The 12,473-nt window shown below is 39.4% G+C and overlaps 1 protein-coding gene across 7 annotated transcripts in view; it reads right to left on the bottom strand.

The window, feature by feature from the left end:
- Positions 1–12,473, bottom strand: part of LOC124622629 (myosin heavy chain, clone 203-like) — a 223,350-nt gene that overhangs the window by 168,508 nt on the left and 42,369 nt on the right. The window contains exon 1 of one of the 7 annotated variants that reach the window (XM_047148405.1): positions 5,920–6,007. The exons of the other annotated variants lie outside the window; for them this stretch is intronic. Within the exon in view, the coding sequence (XP_047004361.1) occupies positions 5,920–5,950 (31 nt within the window). The 5' untranslated portion in view covers positions 5,951–6,007. Of the gene's footprint in view, positions 1–5,919; positions 6,008–12,473 lie in introns of those variants that run through there. 7 annotated transcript variants of the gene reach the window in all.

Raw genomic sequence — 12,473 nt, 5'->3', positions numbered from 1 at the left:
TTACAGTTTTTCATTTGATTTGCAGAAAGCATTACTGCTGCCAAAATTGACAACAGGTGTTGCATACTATAAACGTCAACTCTCCTGCTTTAATCTTGGAATCCATGACTTTAAAAGTGGAAAGGCAGTAATGCACTGCTTGAATGAAAGTATTGCTTCAAGGGGAGCTCAAGAGGTAGGCTCTTGTGTATTGAAGTATGTCGAATCTCATGATATTGGTCCCAGGATGGTAGTATGGTCAGATTCGTATGGGGGGTAAAACAGGAATTTTAAAATTATGACAATTTGGATGTATTTGGCTCAGAGTGATAAAACTAACACTGAGGAAATTAAGCACAAATTTGCTGAACCTGGTCAACTCGTATCTTCCGAATGACAACGATTTTGGGGATATAGACAGGAAACCACGGCATTATCCAGAAATATTTGCCCCAGAACAGCTTATTGTATTATTGAGAATGCCAGAGTGAAGAAAGGTAAATTTGAAGTTGTAAAAATTGATTGTAGTGACTTCAAAAGTACTATGCTACATGAAAAAGCAATGACTAACAGAAAAGTAAATCTTTCTGGAGAAAACATTGAGTGGCTTAGGATTAAGGAAATGAGATTTTCAAAAGAGAAGCCGGGGTTAATGGAGTACAAATACAGCCACAATGACATGGAAGAATACTCTTCAGTGAATTTAAATAAAAGCTTAAAAGCTTGCCACTGTTCTCTAAGTCAAATTACACTACCTACACTGTATCCATTAGCGGGCACTCTATGCCCTGACAAACTGAAAGATATTCAAAGCCTTCTAATGTACATACCCCCAATATGACATGAATTCTATAAGGGTGTCAAAGTGGCTGAAGTATCAGAAATGAGCAGTGATAGTAATGAAGAAGATGAGTAATGGGGAAGCATAATCATCCCCGTAAGTATATTCCAATGTTCTCTCCTAATTTCAAAAATTGCTTAATAATGCTGCATTAAATAAATGCTGAAATTATATCTATGTGTTTCAGTTGCCAAATAGATCTATATATGAATATAACATAAAAACAAGAAAACTTTCCTTTATATTTTGTACTGAAGTGCATTAATGTGATGTGACAACAAAATAACCTGATGTACATGGACATTTTACATTGTTTCTCTGTAGTATTAAGTTTCAAACTGTAATTAAATAATGTACTGCAATGCTCAAAATGCTTGTAAAAGTTTTTCACGCCCTTTATGCACCAGACCACATGTATATTCATAAATATTTTTGAATAAATAAGTTGCTGTAAACTCAAAACTTCAGTCTTTTATTTCTCAAAACTAACTAAATGTCACTTAGTTCATTCTGCCAAAAGACCACTCATTTGTTGTATGACATAAACTGTAATTTTATGTTTTAAATTATTTCTTTGCTTTTTAGTTTACCCTTTCACAAACATGCATTTTATTAATTGAAAATAATTTTGTTTTTTAGTTTACTCTTTGACAAATGTGTATTATATTAATTGAAAATAATAAGTAACTCATTATTAGGATCAAAATTCTTACAATAATCACAATGTGTACATAAGTGCTTAAAACATAATGTTGTTTACACCATGCACATAAAATGAATGAACTTCCTTCACATGATGTACTCAACAGGGAATGCAATATAAAACAAAATTCGGCAGGATTTCAGACTGTCGCAGGTGATGCTCTAAATATTCTGATTTTTATCAGGCATATTTCTACATCTATCTCTACGTCTATACTCTGCAAACCACCATGAAGTGCGTAGCAGAGGGTATGTCGCAAAGAACCTGTTATTAGGATTTCTTCCTGTTCCATTCATGTATGGAGCATGGGAAGGATGATTGTTTGAATGCCTCTGTATATATGTGTGTGTGTGTGTGTGTGTGTGTGTGTGTGTGTGTGTGTGCTGTAATTATTCTAATCTTATCCTCATGATCCCTATGTCAGCAATATGTAGGAGGTTAGAGTATGTTCCTCAAGTCCTCGTTTAAAGCCAGTTCTTGAAACTTTGTCGAAATACATTCTCACTATATCTTACATCTGCCTTGAAGAGTCTGCCAGTACAGTTTCTTCAGTATCTCTGTGATACTCTTTCACGGATTTCAACAAACCTGTGACAATCGTGTTGCCCCTCACTGTATAAGTTCAATATTCCCTTTTAGTCCTATTTGGTATGAGTCCCAAACACTTGAGTCATATCCTAGAACTGGTCACACAAGTAATTTTTAAGCAATCTCTTCGTAGACTGTTTGCACTTCCCCAGTATTCTAACAATAAGCTGAAGTCTACCACCTGCTTTACGCACAACTGAGCCTGTGTGTTCATTTGATTTCACATCCCTCCTACTATCAGTTAATTGCTAAACATTGGCAAGAAGAACTGATTATGCACTTGAGACTTCAGCTTAATTATATTGCTTCCCAAGTGGAGATTGACATCAAAACCATTCAACAGAAGTAGATGAGAAAATCTTCTCACACAGTGCTTCCAACATCAAAAGCCATGTACATCCCACAACTGCACCCGTGCAGTTTATCCCTTTGGGATCACCAGATGAACAAGTTCATTGTCTTCAAGTACAATGTTCTATACAGTTCTATACAGTTCTTTCACACTGACAGTCATACTATTCTAATAATAATACAGAAGTTTCTTCCTCACTGGGAAAGAAAACATCTTCAGATATATTGCACTGTCAGACATTTGTTTACCAAATACTGATGCTGTCACAAAGATATTTATATTTAGGACTTGAAAAAGAAGTTCTCAAATTTTTGGTCAAAACTCACCATTAGTTTCTTTTAAAACTATGGAAAGGTGGGTGGTCAGTGAGAAAAAACCATTCTGAGCATCAAACCCAAGGAATAGAAACTTGATCATTTGGTGATCCCAAAGGACTCGATGGCACTGGTACAGATGTGGTACATATACGGCTTTCGATGTTGGAAAAACCTGGTGAGAAGATTTTCAGATCTAACAATGGAAAATCCAGGATGGAATGTAGCAATATTATTAAAAGGATAGTTGCTACTCACCATACAGCGAAGATGCTGAGTCGCAGGCACAACAAAAAGACTGTCACAAAATCAGCATCTCCGTAATATGGTGAGTAGCAACTATCCTTTTCATAATATTGATTTTCAGACCTAGTTCTGTTGAATGATTCTGATGTCATTCTACAGATGAGAAACACTATAATTACACTGCAGTCACTAGTACATAAACAATTATTTTCAACAAAGCTTACCAGTGTCCTGAAATATGCCTGATACAAATCAGGACATTTAGAGGATCAACCGCAACAATTACAAATCCTGATGAATTTTGTTTTATATTGTGCTCTCTGATGTGTGTATTATGTGAAGAAATTTCATTCAAATGGTTCAAATGGCTCTGAGCACTATGGGACTTAACATCTGAGGTCATCAGTCCCCTATAACTTAGAACTACTTAAACCTAACTAACCTAAGAACATCACACACATCCATGCCCGAGGTAGGATTCGAACCTGCAACCGTAGCAGTCACGCGGTTCCAGACTGAAGTGCCTAGAACCGCTCGCCCACACCGGCCAGCAAATTTCATTCATTTTATATGCATGGTGTAAGAAAACATTATGTTTCAAGCATTTATATAAAGCTTCTCAGTTTTGTAATTATTTTGTATCATAATAATGAGATACTTATTATTTTCAGCCAACAAAATACATGTACAAAAAATGGTAAAAAAAAGTAAAATGTAAAATAACACTTTAAAACATAAAACAAATCATTACAATAAATAGTTAGACTAATAATGAATGTTAAGATATTTTAATTCGGTATTTTGACAATATTCTGACAGTACACTGGTTCCGGCATATTTTAAAAAAATGGCATTTCAGAAACCAGCTTTATTACACATAGATGAACGTAGCATGAAAGCTACTTTAATTTATGTTGTTACAAAAATTTTCATTTTTCAAATTTAATTAATGTGGTGGGGTATTCTGCAAATTTCATATTATTACAAAATTTAATTATAGTTTTCAAGAATGTTAATTACATATCAACTTTTATATGAAAAACATTTTTTTTTATATATCATCTTTCTGAAGATATTCCTCCAAACTAAATATGTAAAATTACCTTGTTTTTTAACCCTCAAAAGTAAAACTGGTCACAAGCAGAAAAATATGTATTGTATTACTTTGCCCCTCTACACACCTACCAAGTTTCGTCAAGATCATTTCTTCACACTTGGGAATGTTCCATTGTCTGTTCAGTGGTCCTATCGCCCAGTACCCATGACATTTTGGCCTTCAGTTCACTAATTTGCTGGACAATGGGACTTCTTCCACCTAGAAATTGTAATAATAATATTCCAACAACTGTTATTTTTATGAATTTGTATTTAGGCTACCATGTCGACTCCTTAATAGAGTCATCTTCAGGCCCTGTAGCATGGACAACAAAAGCATCCAGTCATACAAGTATATAACAGGGAACCTATATTTGTGCCTGGTTTCTATAGAACACTTCATGAACTTGTGCTCTTCATTCATATGACAACAACTAGTTAAAGAGTTTCTGTGTTTATTAGCAAGTTAACTCAAACTTTGAGTTAACAGCAAGTTTTTACCACACAGGATTTATGAGCTTTCCAGGCTAGATAATTCATTTGGTTGAACAAGATACACAAAAGGAATACACTGAACAACAACTCAGATGTTGTTACATGTGTGGAGATCACACATTGCTCATGAAGTTTTCTATAATTGCAGGTGCAAATACAGGTTCCAGTTATGTACACCTATGACTGGGTGTGTTTTCTCATTCACACTACAGAGCCTGAAGATGACATTATTGAGGACGCAAAACTGGTACCATAAATAAAAAGCTATACAAATAATAGTTGTTGGAATGTTATTGTTACAATTCATCAACCAGACACAGCCTCACATTTCACAACTATAAGATAGAGTTACGTTAATTATCTTCCATCCAGCTCTTTCAAATTCTTCATCTTCTTCACATTATTTTTTTTTAGTTTAAAGCCTCACTATACTAAACCCTATCATTGCAATAGTCCAGAACCATTCTCTTGTTAATGTCAGTCCAGAAGACAACACCAGCCAATTACAGGCTGTCATGTACTTAACATATGGCTACCAATGTCTGTTTCTTGGTTGACAGTCATACAATATTTTGAGGCACCAGTCTTCTGACTGGTTTGACATGGCCCCCTTTTCATCTCAGAGTATCACTCCCAACCTACTTCCTCAATGATTTGCTGGATGTATCCAGATTACTGTCTTCTTCTGATTCTGCTGCTATTTCACAGCTGGAACACAAATACTTATGTATCTACAAATGCAATATTTCAAAGTTGACTTTAGAAAGAGGTTTGTGAGCATTCTGACCACAAAGTCCCTGCACCCAGTCCTGAAAGTTAAAATATCTTTGGCAGGCACTTTTACATTTCTCAGCTCAGACTGTATAGCATGACCTATGTCAATTTCTTTGGCAGGAATAGGACTAGCTTCATCATCAGGTTTTAGATTACATACTGATTTCAGAGCAGATAATACATGGACTTACATCAGCAAGAGTAGAAGACAGGAAAGGTGCCATACGGGCAAGACATTGGAATTCCCTCAAGAAGGACGTGACCTGACCCGAAACAAAGGCAAAAAAGATATTTTAGCCAGCTCAGAGGATCTTCAAAGTATCCATAAATGATACTGTGTGATGTCTTGGTCTGCCCATGCTGAATATTACTAGCTACATTACCATTAGGAAATATGACCAGCAAAAAAGCAGTCTGCTTCCCTGCAGTGGAAAAGGACACACGGTTTTTGGCAGCCCATAGAGTACATAATATTTTCACCCTTGTAATATCATCCTAGATCAGGTACATTGAAATTTGACTGTCAGCTTACACAGCATTAGTGGCAGTGGTGGAGGCGACATCAGGCTGCAGTTGCTGCGAGGACAATGAACTGGACTTCAACTACGAAAGTCCCAATTCAACAGTCACTGCCACATCATCAAGCATTAAAGGATCATGCCCAGTTATCTCACCAGACAATAGTGAGCATGATCCAGAAGTGCCAGCGTCCTGAAGACAATCCAGTATTCCAATAAGATGATGACATCACTAATGTGATTCACTGCAACACCAATGGAAAGTTTCCTTAATGAAAGCCAAAACTTGACATCAGAAAAGGAAAGGGCAGGTTACGTCAAGCCATGCAATGGCAGCTTCAGAATGCCAATGTCTGGTGGTCACTTTGGAGTGCCACCCTGTTGGCAAGGATTCCCGGCTCACCCAACATTCCTATTTTCCTCACTTATATTTTAAAGCAATACTGGAATATCCTTCTAACAGCATAACGTATCACCAAAACAGCAGGGTAAAAACAACATGATTGTCAAAAAAATATAATCAGTAGGGGCATACAGAGCACTGGATAAGAACAGAAACATACTCTAGTGCTGGTGCAGAAAACCCTTAGACAGTGAGGGCTACACAAATTGGTGCAATGCAAAGTGACAACCTTACTCACAACATGTCCCCAAATGTTCATCCTGTTTTCAAATAACAGCTCTACAGTGGCACAGTTTCATTTTATGACCTTTTTTCACACTCACTAACTCTAGATCAGCCTCTAAGAGTCTATGTGTCACTTAACAACCATAGTACTTCATTTACCAAGGATTGACAAAGAAGACAAATGTCCACTGTCTTCCTGAGCTCCACAACTGCCTTGGAGTGCTTAGCTCCTTTCAAATGGCTGATGAGACCCATCTTTCCCATGTTTGTAAGAGTGAAAGATTTGCTGTATAGTGTGCAATATGCCTAGAACTCTGACATCTTATGGGCCTTGATGTCCTCAAAGCTCCAATCATTCAGCCATTCAGCACTGAATTTGAACTTTCCTGGGTGCTGAATTTGATCTTGCCTGCTTTCACCATGATCTACAACCTGAATGCTGCAAGAGCAGCCACAGGACTGAGGACAGAAAGTTGTCTGCTGACACTGTTCCTGCAGCAACCAAAAGCTGGTGCGCCTTTGAAGGTGAACCAAAACATGAGTGAGTCAGCAAATAGTGATTGTGTCGTTACGAAGTGCAAGGGCTCTGGTTCAAGTTACAATCTACTTCCACATTAGATCACTACACACAAGCAGATTTTCCTGACAAGCCACAAACATTCCCAGCAGAGTCTTGGAAACCTGTAGTAAACCTCTGTGCATTTGTAGAGGCCCAACTTTGAGATAGCACCCACAGTTCTTGGGACTGACAATCCAGCCTCAGAGCCTGGTACACACATGTGCAAATCTCGCAACAGGTCACAATCAGTCAGGAAGACTGCTGCATTGTTTTGTGCCTGCACACCAGCTTCTGTCATTCTTAAAGCACTGCACTCACATCACCTACCCTGCAACCTTTCTCACACAGTTTTAAGGAAACTATTTGATAAAAAATCATTGGTTTTAACGTTAGTTATAGCTTTATATTCAGGTTCATGATGAAGTGCCTATCATTTTGTTAATGGTGATAGTTACTATGATATTATGGATACGAGTAACAATGGTGTGAAATTCAAATTCATTGCTATGAAACATAGGGATCGCCATGAATTTGCATTTGGTACATATTTGACCATATACTGCTGTGTATGAGATTTAGCTAATAGAAAATAGTTTTCTGTAAACTTGGAAGAAATCAATATCTAATTCCAATCTCAAGATTGAACACAAGAAGATGAAATATTCACAATGTCCCTCATGTCTCATAAATAGTTCAAGATATTGAAATGAGATTTTGGCAAATGACAGCGCAGAAATAGGAGAGTATTGTGCTATATGATAAACATGTGGAATTTTCTTATGAATTGTGATATATGAGGAACTGTACACATTTGCAATGGAATGATGCAATTATTTGAGTTCTTGATAGCTGGTGAAATGAGAATTAGTGTGGCATTGTAACAAGATAAGTGAAGAAGCTATACGTTTATTTTTATACTGAGAATGTGATTTTTCATAAGCCTTTGACCTGACTTGTCCTCGGTTCCTCATATAATAGACTGCTGTGTCAGTGTTCTGTCCCAAGTGCAAATGCATCAGGATTTTAGTGAGGTGACATTGTACAAACTCCGCTTTGTTTCACCAAAAGAAATAATTTTAACAAGGCAAGAAGAGAAATGTAGCCATTACTCGAAATTCACCACTGATGAGTGAGTGCTTTTCAGGTACAGCAAGTTTAGTTGCTACAAGTCTAATGAAGCGGCTGGAACAACGACCACATTGGAAAACCTATACAATTGTACTGTGAAACAACATGTTTGTGAAAACTGACACATGAACATTACATGAACAAGAATGTACAAAACAGCGGAGATGTTGAGTCGCAGACAGGCACAACAAAAAGACTGCTAAATAAGTAAGCTTTCAGCCAAAAGGCTTCTTCTGAATTACACAACATATACACACACACACATTCATGCAAACACAACTCACACATGTATGACCACTGTCTATGGCTACCAAGGCCAGAATGCAAGCAACAGCGAATGATGGGAGAAGCAATCTGGTTGGTGGGGATAGGGAGGCGGCTTTGGTGGGGAGGGGGAGGGATAGCATGGTATAGGTGGGGGGACAGTAAAGTACTGCTTGTGGGAGGATAGAGGGATGATGTGGGGAGAGATTAGGGCACCTAGGTGAGCTGTGAGGATAGGCGGAGGGAGGGAGGGTGGACGGTTGGGTGAGGGAGGGGGGGGGGGAGTCAGGGGTCAGAAAAAAGAGGAGCAACAACACTGTGGGTGTGTTGATGGAATAGAAGCCTGTGTAGTGCTGGAACAGGGAGGGGGATAGGCAGTTAAAGACCATGAATAACAAAGGTGGGCGTCAGGAATGAATATAGGAATGAATATTGCAAGGAGAGTTCCCACTCACCCAATTCAGATAAGCTAGTGTCAGTGTCAGTAGGAAGGATCCAGATGACACAGGCTGGATCCAGATGACACAGGCTGTGAGGCAGCATTATACTTCACGCAAGCACCACATAGGGGCACAGGTGCGTGTGTGTGTGTGTGTGTGTGTGTGTGTGTGTGTGTGTGTGTGTGCAAGTATTCTAGTTCGAAGAAAAGTTTACTATGTAGTGTATCCTGCTGCTAGTGCACTTGAGTGTTAATGGGCTGTGTGTAGTGTCATCGTGCATGTGTGTTAAATCAACTGCGAACTGTATAAGCTGGCCGGCCACTAGCGGGCGCCTGTAGGAAGCTTGCACAGGGCATAGACTCGACCACACCATGTCTACCAGCAACTTGTGCCTATAAACAATGTGGGGTAACACTGACTCACTCTCACTGTGTTCTTTTAGTTTGTGCCACTCACATCAGTTGTTCCGTGTATTGCATATGTTGCATCTTCTGTATGATTCTTTTGTCTTGTTACGTGTGGAGCCGTAAGAGGCTTATTTTCAGTATTGTTCAGAAGTTTATGAATGAAGCCATATTTGTGTTACTTAGATCTGTTTCATGTACTGCTTGGTTACCAAACAACTGGCAATGAGTTTGGAATGTTTTCCGCATGTGCACCCTTTAAGTATAGTTTTGTCAACTTTAGTCATTACGGATGCCATGCTACCGGTCCTGACTGAACAGTTTACTTCGGCAGTGACCATTCTGTCAGCTTACAATAACAAATGAGGTACCATTCCACTGGTCTATCCACCCACTTTTCTGCCATATGATCATTTGGGTGAGGATTTGTAAGCTTAGGAAAAAAGAATTAGACATCATTATTTGCTTTCAGTGTGAAAGACTTAAATTTGTGCAAAGCTCTATTGCTCTCATGGGTTCCACCTAAGGTTTATGAATTACTGTGTCAGCTTGCCCTTTTACAAGGACCAGCAGCTCTTACTTTTGATCACGTGTGCAGTTTATTGTCCAACTACCATCAGAAATGAATGTGTGTCATAGTAGTCCTAGTTGAATTCTATTGATGGCGCAAGAAACTAAACCAGTCATACAGGTCCAGGGAAGATGAACTCCACAGCCTTAGCCATAAGTGTCAATTCATTACTGATGCCCTTAATGACTCTTATGAACTCTATGGTGTGCGATGCAATTATCCGTTTAGCTCCAGAAAAGAGCGTGCACCAGCAGGCTTTACTCTGTGAAAACCATCCATTGGCAGAAGTTTTTAAAATAGCACTATCTTTTGAAGTTTCTTGGGCAGCAGGTGACCAAATTGATGCACGGGGCCATGTGGCAGTAGTGCCACAAGACGTGTCCACTAGGATGACAGATAGCTTGCACGAGGAAACGGCAGTGGCAGGGGTAAACATGTGGGCCCAGTGCCAAGCAGGCCAGGACTGGACCAAGCAGCCAAGACCGCCACAGCACCAGCATCAGCATTTTCATCCTGACCTTTCTGTTTTGTCTAGCATGAATGTCTGGGATGCCCTAAGCACTGGACTACTTGTAATGTTTAACAGAAGAAATGCCACATCACCTCCGTGTGTCATTCGCCAAATGTTGCCCAGTATATGGACATGAACGTAAACTGTGTGACTAATGCTTGTGACTTCTCCCAAGTTGCTTATTGAGTTAGGTGTTTTTGCCACGTATTCCCACTACAGGTCAACACAGGTGCTGCAGTGACATTATTGAATTCTCAAAACTATGTGACTAGGCTTGCCACCATTCACACTGGTCTTGCAGAAGCTGGCTGGTTAAGCAAACAGAACATTGTCCTGTTGGGACAATTTATGGCATCTGCCTCTTAACAGGTCAATGGTTTGCTCCATTACATTTTTGGTGGTTGATGATGCTGGTGTTGGGAACTTGTTTGGGACGGATGCATTTCAGGCATTTGGATTTTCTATCACTGACACAATTCAGCTTGTGTCCAATCAGGTACCATGTTCTCAATTGGAAACATTGTGTGAGGAATTTTCGGACTTTTGTTCAGAAGGTGCAGGGTGTGCTATGAATTTTTCTTCTCATATTTCTTTGAAGTCCTCGGTTCAGCCCAGTTTTTGTCATCCACGTCCTACCCCTGTTACTCTGAAAGATCAAGTGAAAGCAGAATTGGAAAGACTTTAATCCCTAGGAGTGGTGCAATCTATTATGGCTAGTGAATAGTTGTCTCTGCTGCTTGTAGTGTGGAAGCCAACAGGGTAACTTCAGCTCTGTCACGAGTTCAGTACTATTGTCAATGTGCAGTTGATTGTGGATACATATCCTCTCCCACGCCAGGAGGAACTGTTGGAGGAAATGTCATGTGGCCAATAATTTTCTAAAATTTATTTGTCTGAAGCATATCTGCAGGTTCCTGTGGACAAATAATCTTGGCGAGTTCTGGTTTTGCATACTCCTTTTGTTCCCTATCAATCTTTGTGCATTCCTTATGGTGTGGCTAATGCCTCTGTTATTTTCCAACCATTTTTAGAGCAACTCTATGGCTGTCCTGTGTTGCATTAATTATATGGCTGATACTGTTTTCATGGGCTCATCCACAGCTGACCACTTGACAAATTTGCGCACATAGGTTCCACAGACTTATGGTGTAGCCTCATGAAATCTGTTTTTTCAACATTCTATTGATTTTTTGAGGTTTGAGGTCTCATGGGATGAGGTTTACTCCCTGCCAGATCACATCTCCACCGTTATATCTATGTCTCACCCCTTGTTCTGATCAAGCTTCAGGCCTTCCTAGGGAAGAGAGCCTGCTACCATAAATTCCTATTGGTGGCGACCACATTGGTCACATTGCATGCCTTGTTATGCAAGAATATTCCTTTTCACTGGAGCCCAGATTGCAAATATGCTTTTCAAATGTTGATATCCAAATTACTCTTGGCCCCTTGTTTAGCTACATTCTCTCCAGATCAGCACATAGTTTTGGCAACTGACACCTCACAGTATTGCCTCAGCACTGTCCTTGGACACTGATATGTTGACAGCTCTGAATGACCTGTTGTTTTCACCTCTAAATCCCTCTCTTCATTCCAGCAGCATTACTCTCAGGTGAGGAAAAGAGGCCACAGTCTATGATCTCCAGAAATTTCAAGTTTTTTTTGTATGGCACCAAGTTTCACCTCGTTACTGACATAAACCTCTGGTTTCCTTGTTTAACCCTCACACTTCTTTGCCTCACAAGGCAGCACACCACCTACAATATTGGGCTCTTTAGTTGATTCACTACAATTACAAAATACATTTTTGACCTTCATCTACACATACCAATGTGGACGCCTTGTCCCACCTTCCTGTGGGTCCTGATTCTGACTTTGATCATGAAGAATTGCTTTGCTTCCATCTTGATACTGACACACAGGCTATGGTTGAGGGTTTCCCAATTATGATCTCATGCATAGTAGCTGCCTTGGCTGCTGGCCCGTTTCTCCGCCAGGTGGTTTGACTTGTTCAACAGGTCTGGTTAGACAAACTGCTGTGTCGGGCTTTTGGGTTTCGGACCCCT

This window comes from Schistocerca americana, chromosome 7, assembly GCF_021461395.2.
Source record: "Schistocerca americana isolate TAMUIC-IGC-003095 chromosome 7, iqSchAmer2.1, whole genome shotgun sequence".
NCBI classification, from domain to species: domain Eukaryota; kingdom Metazoa; phylum Arthropoda; class Insecta; order Orthoptera; family Acrididae; genus Schistocerca; species Schistocerca americana.
The sequence above is the reverse complement of the archived record's forward strand: the minus strand, read 5'-3'. Positions and strand labels throughout refer to the sequence as shown.